The sequence below is a fragment of the Theropithecus gelada genome, chromosome 5 (assembly GCF_003255815.1).
Source record: "Theropithecus gelada isolate Dixy chromosome 5, Tgel_1.0, whole genome shotgun sequence".
In the NCBI taxonomy this organism is placed as follows: Eukaryota; Metazoa; Chordata; class Mammalia; order Primates; family Cercopithecidae; genus Theropithecus; species Theropithecus gelada.
The window spans coordinates 1,327,303-1,343,870 of record NC_037672.1 but is presented as its reverse complement, the minus strand read 5'-3'; the positions used below and the strand labels follow the sequence as shown (position 1 = coordinate 1,343,870).

Here is a 16,568-nt window from a genome sequence, read left to right as displayed (position 1 = left end):
CACACCTCCCCCACACACACACCACACACACCACACACACCCCCCCACACACACCACACACACACACACAACCACACACACACACCACACACACACACACAACCACACACACACACCACACACACACACACACACCACACACACACACACACACCACACACACACACCACACACACACACACACACCCCACACACACACACACACGGGGGCGGGAAACGACCCCGCTTCAGCCTGACCTTCTCAGGGAAGGAGAGGGCAGCCAGGGCCCACGGGGGCCAGAATGCCAGCCTCCGGGAAGCGGGCGGAAGTTCAGCTGTGCGGCCACAGTGCCAGGTCGTCAGGCAGCCCTCAGGCGCACTCACATTCATCAGGCGGCCAGGCCTGGACAAGGAGGCTGGGCCCACACAGCTTCTCCAAGGCTCAGCCTCCCGGTCTGTAAAATGGGGTGGAAAACCAATCGACCCCACAGGGCTGCTTTCCAAACGAACGGGGTAACAGCCTGGGGAGGTGTTTCAAGCAGCGCTGGGCTTGTCTGGGAAGTGCCCTCTGTTTTGCAGACAGGTACTGAGGGATGGTGAAGGCCCAAGAGACAGGCCTGAGCCACCTGTGTGAGAGGGAGGGCTGGCATGAGCCCCAGCTGGGCCTTAGATGTTCTCCCCGTGTTCCCCGTGCTGACTCCAGAGAGCCTGTGTATCTGCGCCCCCCGGCGGGCGGCCCTCGGACACGGCGGCGGACGTGGCGGCTTGGCCTTCGGTGTGATGGAGGGGCCCCATCACCCAGGAAGGTTCTTTCCCGGCCCTATGGCGGTCCAAGGTTTCCCGACAGCGCTGATTTAGGTCCCTCCTCCCCTGCCTGTGCCTGGTGGGTCCACATTTCATCCCTGGGTTTTCAGTTTCTGTCCTTTTCACCTCCCGGAAGTCAGACACTCCCACGGCTCCAGAGCATCACAGAAAACTTCCCCTCACGCACAGCAGGGAAAGGAGGTGGGGCCTCCATCCCAGGGGCTGACAGGGTCCCCAGGAGGCTGTCGGCTGCATCCCGGAGCCCACTGAACATCAGAGGGCAAGAGAATGCTTCTGGCATCTAACTCCAAAGATCAGAGCTCTGGTGGTAAGGCCGGTGGAGAAGGCAGACAGGCAGCCCACAGAGAAAGAAAACCACAGAGTTGGGGGGACGACTCCAGTTCTGTGAGCAACGGAGGACGCACCCACGGCCGAACCCACGTGGCTGCCCCAACAGCCTCAACACCGGCGAGAACAAAAACAAATGCATCTTTCAGCCATGGAAACAAGTAACCCAGTAACTAGCAGAAGGAAAGAGCCACGCTGACAGTACTAAAGGAAACGATGCTTAAGATGGTTTTCTGACTCACTGCCTGATAGGAAATTAATATTTTGTTAATTATACAATACAAAGTAATTGGTGATCTGAGCTATGTAATTTGGCAGCAGGCAATGTGAAAGTTTCCAGAGGATTTTTATCAGCTCAGTGAATGACGCAGCCACGGATGATCACACCTGCCCTGGAGTGCGGCAAGGCTGGACGCTCAATCTACCAAATGACGCTGCACATCGATCCAGGAGATTCACCCTCAGCCTGCTCCCAGACGGAAGCCACAGAGGCACTCCAAACGCACAGCACACGGACGGAAGCCACAGAAGCACTCCAAACGCACGGCACACGGACGGAAACCACAGAGGCACTCCAAACGCACGGCACACGGACGGAAGCCACAGAGGCGCTCCAAACGCACGGCACACGGACGGGAGCCACACAGAGGCGCTCCAAACGCACGGCACACGGACGGGAGCCACAGAGGCGCTCCAAACGCACAGCACACGTATTCAAACCAGCGTGAGCATTTTCTGAAGACAGAACATCTGTGTCAAAAGGAAAACAATACTACGTAGAAACCAAGCGGAAATGATAAAAAGGAAAGACATGGTGTCTGCTCCCGGGTGACTGCCTGAGAGCCTCGGCACCAGCACCGGCCAGAGCCGCCACAGGATGGGCTGGGCCTTCCAGCGCTGGGCTCCGGGCTCCTGCCTGCAGCTAGCAGCGCTGCGTGTTCCCATCTCCTACACAATTGTTGGAAGTTCTAAAAATATTTAAAGCAGGCATGATTGAATTAGCGTGTTCTGTTCTACACACGGAGTTAACGACGCCAATCCCGTGCTAAATGGGGAGACGCTGAGGGAAGTGATTTAAACCCTCTGTAAATTTTATTCGAAAATTAACGAGGAGCACCTCATTCATAATTTCTAATTAAAACGGCTCTAATTAACATCCGCGTTCGTCAGCCAGCCACCTGCCGCATACGCGCCACTCGGACGCGGTGGCCGCGCGGAGCCAGGAGGGAGATGGACAGATACCGCAGTGGCACCGCGGCATTTATTTTGGGAAGCACCGCTCACCTGAGCCAGGCAAGCCCGCCAATCACTTCATCTCCAGGCAGCTCCTCCCACTCCAGCTGCCGCGAGCAAAATCTCTAAGGACTTCAGAGCAGTGCTTTAAAAAACATCAGTTTGCGGAGAAGAGTCTAGAAAGTGTCCATTCAACTGACAAAGGAGCAGCGTGGCGCCTCCCTTCCTGCCAGAGCTGTGACATCCTCAATCCAGCCTCACAGGCCCTGCTGCCCTTGCACACTCACCAGCTCTGAAGCACAGCTGCGGCGCATCTGCTGGCCAGACCGTGTGGTCGAAGGGGGCGAGGGGCCCTCCAAGCACCGTCAGTCCTGGCCGCAGACACCCCCCACCCAGTGCCACCACTCAGATCTCAAGAGGACGCACACAGATGGGTCAGGAGTGGGCCCTCGGCCAGCAGGAGTGAGGAAGGACAGTGGAAGGGCAGCAGGTCCCAGGCGCTGGGTCAGGGTGGCTGCCTGCGTGCCAAGGGCTAGGGTCATGCGCCACGGAGGAGCGGTGCTGGTAGCTCCACCACGTGGGGTGTGAGACGCTCACGTCAGTCACTCAGAAGCTCAGAGACAGCTAACAGCATTGGCAGGGTCCCCGGGACCTGGTGGGTGGGAGCAGCAGCAGCTGGGGTCCTTCAGGCGGCCATGCCCTGCCCAGCACTCTCCTGCATGGCCTGGCCCACACCCATCTTGCGGGCCCTGGCCCCCACAGACCAGGCCCTGAATATAGCACCCCCGAGCAGCCCTGTGGCAGGAGGGGCTGGCGCTGCAGCCAGGAGGGTACAGCCAGCAGGGGTCTGCAGCCGGCAGAGGTCCGGGAGGCCAGCTCTCCTAAGCCCACACAGGGCAGGGGCCAGGCGGAGCTGAACACTCACGGAAGAGCATGCAGGGCCCCTGGCACAAGGGAGTTTGCATCCACTAGGGTGAGGTGGAGCTGTGGGTGCAAGTCAGCCATGGCCGGGAGCCTGCAGGCCTTGCCGGTACCGCGGCTGTGCTGAATTAGAGTCCCAACTCGGGGAGCAGCAGCTCCTCATCCTCACCCAAGTAGGCCAAGCTGCCAGCAGCCCCGGAGGCTGCCCAGACGCACTTCCACCAGCCAGCCCCAGCTGGGGGCCGTCCCAGACGCTGTGGAGCTATGAGATGCAGGCAGGGGGAGTACCAGACATTCCAGAAGGTTCCACTGCCAGAACCTCAGGCCAAGGAGAGCCACCTGGCTGCCCCAGCCCCAGCACTGCTGCTGGTACTAAAAGGACTGTGCCAACTGGAGAGGCCCAGGCCTGATGAGACTAGACCATGCCACCCATCAACCCGCTCTGCTCTGTGGACCCTCACCAATAAGCCAGCTGCCCCAGGGGTTTCCACTGCCAGGCAAAGGCCCACCAGCCACCTTCAGACAAAACTGCAGACTGCAGGAGCCGCGCCAGGTGAGTCCAGGGTGGCGGCTGCACAGGGGCAGTGCCTGGTACAGGGTCTCAGCGTGAGGCTCCAGCAAGCCTCACCCGTGCCGTGGAGACTGGGCAGTGACCTTCAAAGGGCCCCAGTGTGAGCCACAGGGAAGCGCCCTGACACAGCCGGCAGCCCCCACGCGGCCCACTCGGCAGCGGTGACAGGGGCTGCCATCGGGGCCTGATCCTGCAGCTGCCATCCTGTGGGCCTGAGTGCGCTGGGCGTGAGCAGTGGGCTCACCCTGATCCTGACGTGCTGACAGCACTCACCATCTTCCTCCCCAGCCTAGACCAGCATGCTTTCTCATTGCAAAAAGTATATTTTTGTCACAACTCACAAAAGCATTTCCTCGTGGAGCGAGGTGTTGACCAGCACCCACAAACACCGCCACACACGAGTGGCGAGCGGCGCGGTCACCGGGCTCCCACATGACTATAAATTCTCCGGGAATCAGTTTTGGACTTAAAGGAGAAAAGCAAGCTCGCCCTCTGCCGGCCCCGGGGCGTCTGCACACCCCCGCCATGCTGGGGACGCGGGCCACTGACCCGGGGAAAACCACAGGCTCAGCATTTCATCCAGAGGAGCTTCCCGGCCCTCCACTTCCATGGCCCCGCACGTCTGCCGCTGTGGAACCCGACCTCTTCCTCAGCCAGGAGCACGATGTCACTTCCACCCCAAAGCTTTCCTTAACGTGGGGAGAGCCAAAAGGCCAGCATCTCCCAGGCCAGGGCTGGGTTTGGGGTCCGAGTTCAGGGGTGTTGGGGTTCAGGGCTTGGGTTCCCTGAGGGAGAGGCGCCTGAGAGACAGCACTGCTGTGCGAGCCCAGGGTGGCCGCGGTGTGCCTCCAGTCCCAAGGCCTGACTGCTAGGTGCCGCAGAGGACATCTGCAGAGGACCCCAGCTCTCAGGCCCTTCCAGGCACTGAGGCCCGGATTTCCATTCTGTGCTCAGGCAGTTCAAGGCCCTGGCACAGCAGCGTGCCGGGCACCGCCACCCTCGACCGGCTCCAACACACCCAATGCGACGGTCTTTTCTCCCAGCTTCACCCCGCCAGAGGCACCCCGTACCTCCCTCCAGCCTCCAGCCCCTCATGGTGGCCCTGCCCCTTCTAACCCTATGCTCCTTGCTCAGGGAAGTGCAGTGCCCCCTACGACCCTCCCAAGCCCCTCGCAAAGCTCAGCAGACAGTAACCCAAGTCTCCACCCCTAAGTGCACTGGAGCCCGTGGTGACCCTCTTGGTTGTCTGAGGGCTTGCCGGGGGTCTCTCCTCTGGTGGACACAGTGCCCACCAGGACAGGCGCCGCATTGCGGATGACTCCCTAGAAGGAGTTGTGGGGGCACAGCCTGACTGGTGGCTTCCTGGAGGCACGAGCAGCACTCAGCACCTCTGCTCAGCTACCATACACGGCAGCCGGGCAGCACCCAACAGCTGCACCATCCCCTCTGCCACGGCGACGACCCTGGGCTCACAGGAAGCCCTTGCTGGGGCTGAGTGGGCTTGGGGTGTGGTTGGGTTCTGCCAGGCCCACAGGCCCAGGGTGCAGCCCGCCACAGCTTCTCCTCCCCCACTGAGGCCTTCTGGGACACCTTCCCGCTTGCCCACTCACCCTGTGCCTCTGCCCTCCCTTGGGCTCGATGTCCAGCTCCTTGTATTTTCTCAGCGCAAGCTCCAATTCCGCCTTCAGGTCAATGGCGCGCTTTAAACATCCACCGTGGGTCCCGACGCGGGTGAAGCGCTGCAAAACGGGGGTGCGAATAGCTCAGGGGCCTGGCCGGCAGGCCCCAGGAAGCTGTCCCGCCGGGAGGCACACGCCAGGTCCACCGGACCAGGGGGTCTCTGGTACATCTGGGGTGCAGAGGACGAAGCTGCAGGTGAGGGACAGAGCCCTTGCGGGTCAGGGACCTTTCAAGTCACCAGACCACGCCTCCGGGCCACAGCGCCCCCAAGAAAGGGACCCCCCACGCCTGGCGCTCTGCACACGGCCCTCCACCCACAGGTCCCAGGTTTGAGGCTCACCTGGATCCACGAGCACACGGCCGGCAGGAACTTGTTCCGGATGAGCTTGAGTGTGTCGCGGGCGGCGTGGACGACAGCGAGGTTGTCCTCATTTTCCTGCACCTTCAGGCCCTCTGGGGAGAGGCACACAGAGGTCACCCGAGGGCGCCGGCTGGCATCTCCCACAGGCCCCGGAGAGGCGGACCACGCAGTGAAGGCTGCTCTAGCCTGAGGGGAACCTGCCAGATGCCCATGCCTGCCCCCAGGAATCCCAAACCTGATGCTGTGAGAAGGAAGTGTTTTATGATCTTAGAAAAGAACACTGTGGCTTCACACCGAAGCCTCCCCTCACACACAGCTCCACTGCCTGTGTCTCAATCTCCTTGGCTGCAGCCATCCCATCTGGAGGGGCAAGACCACCCATGGCCTCTTCTACTCACTCCCCCAACCCGCCAGGCACAGAACCTTCCCCTCCACAGACTATCCCACAGGACGGGGCCTGCCCAGTCCAGCCTCACCGGCCCCCACCCACCCTGGCCTCTCCTCCGCCGGACACCCCAGCTCTAGCTCTGCTCTGCCGTGGCTTCCCCCACTGTGGCACGCTCAGCGTCCGGCACAGGGCTGAGCTCTGTGCAGGCAAGGACAGCCCTGGGCTGGCAGCAGCGGTGTCCACCCCGCACAGGCCTGCAGCCTCACTGCTGAGGCACCTCCGGGCAGCTGAGCCCTGAGGATCAGTTCTCCCAGCAGCTTCCCAGCCCGGCTGCCTCCTGGCCCTGGTGAAGGGACACCAGCTGTGCCTGCTTCCAAAGAAACAGGTTCCTCAAAGAAAGCGATTTGAAGCCATGCCCAGACCCAAAGGGCCCCAAGGGGGGCATCAGTGGGGTTGGGATGAAGCTGGGGCCGGGGGAGCGGAGGGCGGCTGCGTCTCAGCAACCCTCACCCACCCAGGCTGCAGTGCCAAGGCTGCGAGTGGCCATTTCTGGATCACGTTTTCCTCCCAGCAAGGGTGGGTGCCACCTGACCCCTCATGGCAACACGGGACCGTGACAGGCCTGTGAGCTGGCGGGACGCCCACACAGCCTGCCCAGGGCTCCTGGTCACTTGGTGGTCAGGCCTGTGCTCCCTCATCCTTCGAGGACCACACCAGCCTCGAGACCCCACCTCACCCCAATTCTGCGGGTCCTTGCTCTGTCCACAGCCTCGCTGAGGTGGGGGCTGCCATGAGCTCTTAGAAGTGTCTCTGTGGCCACAGAGGCCTGGCATGGGTGGGGGGATCCCAGTGCAGAGGCCACACAGAAAGGAAAAACCTGGTGGTGACCCCGATCTAGCCCCCCAGGGGAGGCCCCTGCAGTCCAAAGCTCCGGGACCGGGTGCCAGTGAGGTAGGGGCACCTGGGAGCTGGGGCAGGGCGGCGCCGCAAAGATCCTGGGAAGGCAGTTACCTGAGCAGAGCTTCACGTCCAGCGTGTACTTGTGTGAGCCAAGCCCGTGGCTCCTCACAAATTCCTCAAGGTCACTGTCCTCATCCTCATCGGAGGGGTCATCTGTGGCTGTCTGGGGTGGCTGTGCCCTGCCGCCCGCTCTGGGGTGGCCTGCAGAGGCAGGCAGGTCTCTACTGCAGCAGGGCTGCTCCCCGTCCCAGGGGTCAGGGGTGCCAGACCAGCAAGGGCCCACTTGGCCCGCGCAGGAGGAGTGAAGGGCATCGGATGTGCCGGAAGCCACGCCAAGCGATTCTGTCTCCGGGTTCGGATCAAAGTCAAAAGGCACCAGCAGCCTAAAGCAGCTCTCTACCTCCGTCAGGCAGGATTCAATTTCTCCAGACATTTCTGCCAGATCAAGACACCTGTTTGCATCACCATGTGGAGCAAAAGCACCAGCCCACCCAAAACCACACCCAGAGGCCCACTCCCCGCAGGGCGTCACTTTTCAGGTGGAATGTAGTGGTACAATCACAGCTTACCCCAGCCTCAACCTTCCAGGCTCAGGTAGTCCTCCTGCCTCAGCCTCCCGATTAGCTAGGACTACAGGCACGTGATACCATCAACTAATTTTTTGTAGAAACAGGGTCTTGCTATGTTGCCCAGGCTGGCTTCGAACTGCTGGACTCAAGTGATCCGCCCGCCCTGGCCTCCCAAAGTGCTGGGATGACAGGTGTGAGTCACTGTGCCCGGCTGTGCAGTGCACTTTTCAACTGCTTCCTAAAGCACCCAGCTCAGCAGCTGGGCCTGCAGGCAACCTCTCTGCACCCCTGGGTAGCGAGCACGAGTGTGCAGGGAGGTCAGCCCGCCTGCACTTCCCAGGACACGGCTGCACCTCCTTCCTGGGGCAACAAAACAGCTTTGTTCATGCCACAACTCTCGGGCTGGAGCAGCTTTCCTCCTGGTGGCCTCCTCATCGTCTAGGCGCCTGGCTGCCTGCCTTGTGGGTTCCCCTGAGGCCTGCGTTTCCCAGAAGTGGCCTGTGGCAGGGCCCGCGTCTGGAACCACAGTCAGGGGAAGGATCTGGGGCACATGTAGTCTGAAGACACGGCTGTGCCTCCACCCATGCCAGGAGGTATCTCAGGAGGGCCGTGGCACCCACTCCTCACACCATCGTGATGACACTCACGAGAAAGGCTGACTGCCGGGAAGCAAACGGTGAAGTTTTGGGGAAGGGGCTGGCAAGGCAGTCACAAAATAAACAAGCGGCAGGGCCTTCAGCCAGGCTGGGGCTCAGACCACTGCCCACAGGCACACCTGTGCCCGGTATCTCTGTCCAGGGGTCTGCGCAGCAAACGGGCGTGGGTGAACGTGACCACCAGAGGGCGCGGGAGAGGCATGGTCGGCCCAGGAGGCCCCTGCAGGGTGCTGGGCGGGGTCCTATGGCTGAGAATGCCTTCCAGCCCGACGTGAATCATCTCTACCTAGCCTGTCTCAAAACCTGGGTCCCTTGCGGCCGGGGCCCTGGGACCAGGAGAATGAACTACCAGACCACGGGCAACCCCCAGAGGTGTGGGCCCCTCCCTCTGTCCTGGGCACTTGCCTTGCATCTCCCTCTCCGCCTGGCTGGCTCTTTCTCGGTAAATTTTATCCAAGTGCTTCTGCTTCTCCTCTTCTCTCTTTCTTTCTGCCAGAGTCCGAGCATTTGTGTCTTGAAAATCCACCTGAGCAATTGAAAATAAAGACTAGGGTCGGCCGGGCGTGGTGGCTCACGCCTGTCATCCCAGCACTTTGGGAGGCCAAGGCGGGCAGATCATGAGGTCATGAGTTCGAGACCAGCCTGACTAACACGGTGAAACCCCATCTGTACTAAAAATACAAAAATTAGGCTGGGCGCGGTGGCTCATGCCTGCAATCCCAGCACTTCGGGAGGCCAAGGCAGGTGGATCACAAGGTCAGCAGATCGAGACTATCCTGGCTAACACCGTGAAACCCCGTCTCTACTAAAAATACAAAAAATTACCCAGGCGTGGTGGTGGGCGCCTGTAGTCCCAGCTAGTCAGGAGGCTGAGGCAGGAAAATGGCGTGAACAAGGGAGGCGGAGCTTGCAGTTAGCTGAGATCGTGCCACTGCACTCCAGCCTGGGCGACACAGCGAGACTCCGTCTCAAAAAAAAAAAAAAAATAGCTGGGCGTGGTGGCAGGCGCCTGTAGTCCCAGCTACTTGGGAGGCTGAGGCAGGAGGATCACTCAGACCAGGGAGGTGGAGGTTGCAGTGAGCCGAGGTCGCACCACTGCACTCCAGCCTGGGGGACAGAGCGAGACCCTGTCTCAAAAACCACCACCACCACCATAACAAAAACTAGGGCCATCTATACAGAATGTGAGGAAGATAAAGCTCAAGTAAGCCTAACAAAAGACACAGCATCCACGTGTGGCCGGGAGCCCTGCACATCTGTAAGTTCACAATGTTTTTTTTTTTTTTTTTTAAGAGCCAGGGGTCTTGCTGTGTTGCCCAGGCTGGACTCAAACTCCCAGGACCAGGTGACCCACCAGCCTCGGCTTCCAGAGTCAGCGGGACTACGGGTGTGCACCCTCACACCTAGCTATTCACAGTGCATTACAACAAAACACAATGCACACCTCTCTGCTGTCGGAGCCTGGGAACGCCAGCACATCTGCTAACTCAAAAGAGGCAACGAGACTTCTCACAGCAAGTACCTCACAGGTAGGCAAGCAGTGTGCTTGTTCCATTGGCAGGCAGGGGCTGCTGACTGGACCCAGGGGTCTGAAACAACCCTTGAGCATGAACCCTGGGAGACAAGGCACTCCAAGGGCACACAGGGAAGCCAGCGGGGCCGGGTCATTGCACTGGGGAGGCCTGAGCCTTCGTGGCAGGTGGGGTAAGGGGCACGGTAAGGTCTGGGCAGTGAGGCTGGGTTCAGGCCACAGTAGCAGATCCTGGTGGGTTTCATCATGCCAGGAACCAGCCAGAGCCCACAGCAGGATCCAGGTGGAGCCTTAAAGTGCAAGGTTGGGACAGGTCCCAGAGTCCAGGGGCCACTGCCATAGAAAATGCTGCATCTGAGAAGTTGGAATGGCTTTTCCTTTGTCTCCTACACACACATAAAAAATTACGCATGCAACCTCAGCTCCATCCACACACACAGCTTATGCCCTTCCTCTCAGAGCTGCGCCGCCCCTCTCAGGGAGGCCCTGACCCCAGCTGCTGTCCACTTTCCCACATTCCACGGATGGTCTGGTAGCCGGGGTGCTCAGGCAAGGCCAAGCAGGCCCCTGCCGTGCCAGGTCCGACAGGAAGTGCATCTTCACCCTGGTACAGTCTGCCCTCCTCATGTCAGGTAACCAGAGTCTCTGAGAAAATGGGCCAGGCCCACCTACCTTTTTGTTGTGTCTTAAGAAGTGGTAGCCCAAGGCAAGCTTCTTGTAGGCCTCCCCGAACTTCTCATTCCACCCTTCCACGGCCCGGGTGGCCGCCTGCCTCAGCCTCTGTGCCGCCTCCCTGGGGGGTGGCAGAGGCTGTGCGGGATCCGTGCCCAGCGTGAGCTCCAGGAACTCCTGGAAGTTGGAAACAACCAGCATCCGGAACTGGTGAGACCTGGCAAAGAGTTCGTCCACGATCTGGAAGGCTGAGAGGCGGATCTCGGCGTGTTCCTGGGTCAGCTGTGCTATCAGCAGGCGGTAGGCACGGCTCAGCTGCTCCTCTGAAGACCTGGAGATACGAGCCAGCCTGACCCAACTGCCCCGCATGCAGAGGATGGGTCGGGGGAGACTCTCCGTAAAGGGATGCCGCATGCACGTGTGGCAGGGACCACCACTGCCTTCCCATCTTCGTTCTCCCCTTTTCTAGAGCAGGGTCTGCATACTGCCGCCCAAGGGCCCCATCTAGTTCCCCAGCCCCTGCCTGTTTCTGTGTGGCCCACAGGCCAAGAATGTTGAAACAAATGAAAAATACTTGGTGAAATGTGAAAATTATATAGACTTCAAATGTCGGTGGTCATTCACAAAGTTTCATTGGAATGTGGCCCATGTATCAAACCAGCTGCATCATCTACAGCGGCGTTCACAGAGCTGAGGCCTTACAGCAAAGCCTGAAACACAAACCATCCGGCCCTTTAAACACATGCCACCCGGCACAACGCAGACCGCCCAGCACAAACGCACACCGCCCAGTACGCACTCTGTTCAGCTGGGTGCCTCCTGATGTGGGAAGGAAGGGAAGGCCTAGAGCTCGGGACATGTCCCAGCCCCTCCTGAATGCTCCTCTTCCCAGCTCCTGGCCCCACATAAACCATTGCGAATTGGATTTCCTGGTGCATGCTGCAAAATCTGACGTGAAATTTTCTATTAAAATGTCAACACTCCATTACTCTATAAACAATCTGTAAGTTCTCGTTTTACAAACGCAGGATACAGGATAATGAGTGTCCTCGACTTATGCTTCACCCTCCGAGGGGAAGTTCTGCTTCCCCCATGAATCTCTGGCTGCCTGAGGGTGACCTGCAGAGATCCTGGGCGGTGTATTCCCCGGAGGGAGAAGTGAACAGGGGTGAACATACCCTAAAGGCAATGGACCAACTCGCCCATCAGCAAGCTCTCTTCTCTCCCTTCGCAAAGTCCAACAGCAAAGAAAAAGACACACGTTTCTCTCTAAATCACATATGTGCACTCAGGAAACGGGAATGAAGAGAGAAGCACCAAGCACGGAGCAGTGATGGGTCTGCATCGCCACACGCCCCAAACCCAGAACATGACCACCCATCAGAGCTGGGTACTGCAGGGCCCTGAGAAAATGTCCTGGGTGTGTCATTGGGTGATTCTCTCCCAGGTCGGGGCAGGAGGGCAGGGCCCTGTGTGTGTCCTGGGCTCTGTGGGCCAGTCAGTTACTGTGAGTTACTAAACCCTAAGACATACTTGCAAATTTTCTTCAGTTCCTTCATTTTCTCAGGATTTAGTCTGGGTTCTCCTGAAGTTGTGAGCTCTTCTACCAACTTCGAAAGTTTCTGATCCATATCTAGAAATAGGTAAGGCACAAATGCTAAATCACCATCTGTATTTTATAGTTCTTGCTGTTATTAACGTGTTTACTGGGCTCTACTATAAACCGAAAGTTCCAGGAGGACCCTGAGCCTGGGGTCCATCTGCCCTTACCTCTGAGGGCGCCTCTCTGGGAAATGTGTCCGGCAAGGCCTTTACAGCGGTGATTACGGTCAGTTTTAAAAGTGAACCTTCAACTCGGGACCTCTACAATCCCCTGCGTGTGGGACGCTGCACTGAGGGCCGTGCGTTAAGAACCAGTGGCACTGTCCAAATCAGCTTTTGCCTAACGTGACTGTTGCTGTTTCCCTTATTCACTGATTCCGCAGGGCAGCCTCCAGCAAGGCTGCAGAGGCCAAAAAGAGCCAAGAAATTCTGAGATCAATGAAAGTCGCGCCCGGAGGCCAGGGGCGGCCCTAACGGAGGCAGCCCGCCCGGAGGCCCAGGGTCGAGCACCGCGGCGTGCAGGGTGGGAAGAGGCGAGAGCCTGCAGCACTGCCAGGAAAAGGCCGAAGGACCCGGAAGGAAGCGCCAGGGGAGGCCGGGGCGGAGGCTGGGGAGCTGCGCCCTACCCGGGGAAAGCAGCGGCCCGGCGGGGCCGCGCGAGGCTGGGGCCGCGGGGTCGCCCTTGCACAGCGGCTGCACCGGGCGGGCGCGCAGCCTTCGGCGGTGCTCGGGGGCTGCGGCCTGTCACTCGGCCCTGGGCCCGCCCTCCGGCCCCGCCGCCGGCGCTCTCGAAGACACGGGACACGCTCCGCCCGCAGGTCTCTGCCCGGCGCCCGCAGAGCCGCCGGTGCTGAACCTGCTCGACCCCCGCCCCCCAGCGCAACCACAGCCCCACCTACCGCTGACTCGGCGCTCGCCTCGCCCCGCCCCTTCCGGCGGGCGGACCGCCCCTCCTCTCAGGTGCCCAAGAGCTCTACAGCCATTGGCTGTCCCTGGGCCGGACGCCTCAGGAGCCGGGGTCACCACGGCGACGACTGCACCTACCCCTTGACGCAGCCGTTCTCGCTGTTGCCCCATCCCTTCCGGCAAAGGCCCCGCCCCTATCACGTGCCCTGAGCTCGGCAGCCAATGGCTCACCCTGGCCCAGGAGGCGCAGGCGCAAAGACGCGGCCGAGGTCTGCGCGGTGACGTAGGCGCGCTCCCGGCGGGGGCGGGGCAGCCTGGGATGGGAGACGCGCTAGAAAAGAGGCGGGAGGGCGCAGAAAGTCCTTAAAGGGGCTGCGGTGTGCCGGCGCCGGGGGCGGGGCCGGCCCGGAAACTGAGGCCGAAAGGAAGTTCCGGTCTGGGTGTCAACGCCACGCCTGCCCGGAGTCTCGCGGCCAGGTCCCTTCCCCTGCGGAGGGCCGGTGAGGACTGCCCAGGCGGAGGGCGCGGGTCCCTGGACCCTGGCGCCCTGGACCACGCGGCGCCTCCCCGCTCGGGCCCGAGAAGGGAACCCCTGGGCGGGCTCGGGGGTTTTCGGGGCCCAGCTCGGCGCCAGACACGCAGCAGATACCCCTGGGCCCGGGCTGGCCCGGGGCAGAATGAGGAGCAGAGGCGCCGTCCGTCCTGCCGCCGAGGTCCGCAGCCTGGAACGGAGGGGAGTGCGAGGCCGGCTGCGGACGGACCGACCTGGAGGTGGCTCAGGAGGAACGCGGTGTGCACCCCACTCGCGGGGCGCCCGGCACAGGCCACGCAGAGCAGACGCCCAACTGGGCGTCCGGGGCTGGGTGCATGGCGGGGGCCGCCGGCGGCGGGGCGGCGGGCCGGGGTTTCTTTTTCGGGGGGATGAGCGTGCCCTTGCATTAGAGTGGTGGTAGCTCACAACCCTGTTAATCGTATTTTTGTTGGGTGGGTTTCTCAGTAAAGCAGTTCTTTTAAAAAAGAAAAGAGGGACTCCCTGCGCCGCCCCTCTCTGCAGCACCAGCCTCTGTCCCTGGGCGTCAGTGGCTCCCAGCTCCTAGCCTGCAGGCACCCTGAGCCGCTCCCCCGCCTCACCCCTTCCTCACCCAGCCTCTTGCTTCACTGAGCAAGCTGGAGCCAGATCCTCCCTCAGCGCCCCTTGCCCTGTGCACCCAATCGCCGGCCTGTGGCTTCCTCCAAGGCACCCATCCAGCAGTTTCCCTCTGTGTTCTACAGCAGGTTTTTTTGTTGTTATTAGTTCTCATTAGCATAAAAGGGTGCCGTTTCTCCCATACTAACAAAACCCTCTCTTTATCCGACTTCTCTCACCAATTGCTAAGTCCAGTTTCTTTTACACTGCCCCGGGGTGTCCTCTCAGCCCTCAGGCTCTACAGCACAGCCAAGCTGCCCGTCCACTGTCCACTGCCCTCTATCAGCTGATGGCCCTGCAGCCTTTTTTTTTTTTTTTTTTTTTTGAGACGGAGTCTCGCTTTGTCACCCAGGCTGGAGTGCAGTGGCGCGATCTCGGCTCACTGCAACCTCCGCCTCCTGGGTTCAAGGGTTCAAGCAATTCTTCTGCCTCAGCCTCCCGAGTAGCTGGGATTACAGGTGCCCACCACCACGCCCAGCTCATTTTTGAATTTTTAGTAGAGATGGGGTTTCATTATGTTGGTCAGGCTGGTCTCAAACTCCTGACTTCCGGTGATCCGCCCGGCTCGGCCTTCCAGAGTGCTGGGATTACAGGCGAGAGCCACCGCGCCTGGCCTGCCCTCATCCTTCTGTTCGCTTGGACCAATTACCTGACTCACTTGGGCTTCTCACTTCCTCACTCCATACCCATTTGGTTTGCAAATCCTGATAGCCCTACCCTCAGAACACATCCAGATCTGAGCAGGTCCCACTGCCTCATTGCCACTGCCAATTCCCGGCCACCCCTGCAGTGGGTCACTGCTGTCACCTCGTCTTTCACTTGTGCCCTGGTACCCCTAGACCATTATGCAGCAACCAGAGGGACCTTTGAAAGTCTAAGGTCGGATCACAGGATTGCTCCACACACAATCCTCCTACAGCTCCCATCCCAGAGCAAAGCAAAACCTGTCGTGGCCTGCGTTTGCCGCCCCCTACATCCCACCGGTCGACTTCTCCAACCTGCTCTTGCTATCACACTGGGCCTCTGGGGAGCAGATCCTTCTGCCAGGAAGCTTCTGCCAGTATCCAGAGCTCCTTCCCCATCTCCGTCCAGCCACTGCTCATGTCTCACCCCTGAGCAAACACTTCTGCACCTTCCCGCCTTCCCGGCTCAGGACCCCCCCACCCCCCCGGCCGTTTTCTTAACCTGCTCCGCTTCTTCCCAGGGCACTTCTGGCTTTGTATCACACAGACTTACTATCTTACTAGCTGATTCGCTTTTTTCTCTTCACCCCTAAAACATACAGTCCATAAAAATAGAGATCTTTGTTTTGTTTCATGAAGCCAGACACAAAGTAGTGCTCAATATTTGTTGAATGCTGGATAAGATTAGAAAGCCAAGATAAATCATGATAAGAATTAGACGATATTTTATTTTTTTTGTTTTCATTTGAGGCGGAGTCTTGCACTGTCGCCCAGGCTGGAGTGCAGTGACGCGATCTCGGCTCACTGCAACCTCTGCCTCCCAGGTTCAAATGATTCTTGTGTCTCAGCCTCCCAAACAGCTGGGATTACAGGCACCCACCACCATGCCCAGCCAATTTTTGTATTTTTAGTAGAGACAGGGTTTCACCATATTGGCCAGGCTGGTCTCGAACTCCTGGCCTCAAGTGATCTGCCCACCTCAGTCTCCCGAAGTGTTGGGATTATAGGGGTGAGTCACTGCACCCAGCCAAGAATTAGAAGATACTTCTAAAAGACATTTTAAAAGAACCAACAGAAACTTTGAGATGATAAAACCCAAGCAGTATAAACAAAACCACCCAAGGCACATCTTAAATTGCAGAAAACTAGTGATAAATCTTAGAAGCAGTCAGAGTAAAAAAGGCATATGACATATAGGCGCAAAGAAGCCAAAGATTTCTTGTCCCTTCCACCCCCAACAACAACAACAACAAAAGCAAGCCAGAAGAAAATGGAACATCTTTAAGATGGTAAAAGAAAAAATACTGTCAATCTAGAACTATATATGCAGCAATATAGCCTTTTAAAACAGGTGATACAAAAGCATTTTCAGACAAAAGCTCCATGAATTATGACCAGCAGATTTGCAGTCCAGAAACTGTTATAGGATGCTCTTCAGATGAAAGGAAAATGATACCAGAGCCAAACTATAAAAGGAATGAAAAATTCTATAAATACTTTTTTTTTTTTTTTTTTTGA

At 59.0% G+C, this 16,568-nt stretch overlaps 1 protein-coding gene across 2 annotated transcripts in view; it reads right to left on the bottom strand.

Annotated features, from left to right (window-relative positions):
• Nucleotides 1–13,344, bottom strand: part of UVSSA (UV stimulated scaffold protein A) — a 43,087-nt gene extending 29,743 nt beyond the window's left edge. The window contains exons 1-7 of one of the 2 annotated variants that reach the window (XM_025385838.1): nucleotides 13,175–13,344; nucleotides 12,207–12,306; nucleotides 10,674–11,004; nucleotides 8,876–8,996; nucleotides 7,297–7,680; nucleotides 5,877–5,989; nucleotides 5,467–5,595 (exon numbers count right to left, since the gene is read on the bottom strand). In XM_025385838.1, coding sequence (XP_025241623.1) covers nucleotides 5,467–5,595; nucleotides 5,877–5,989; nucleotides 7,297–7,680; nucleotides 8,876–8,996; nucleotides 10,674–11,004; nucleotides 12,207–12,304 — 1,176 coding nt within the window. In that variant the 5' untranslated portion in view covers nucleotides 12,305–12,306; nucleotides 13,175–13,344. Of the gene's footprint in view, nucleotides 1–5,466; nucleotides 5,596–5,876; nucleotides 5,990–7,296; nucleotides 7,681–8,875; nucleotides 8,997–10,673; nucleotides 11,005–12,206; nucleotides 12,307–12,520; nucleotides 13,127–13,174 lie in introns of those variants that run through there. The other variant, XM_025385837.1, reaches the window with a different exon arrangement.
• Nucleotides 13,345–16,568: the final 3,224 nt, after the last annotated feature.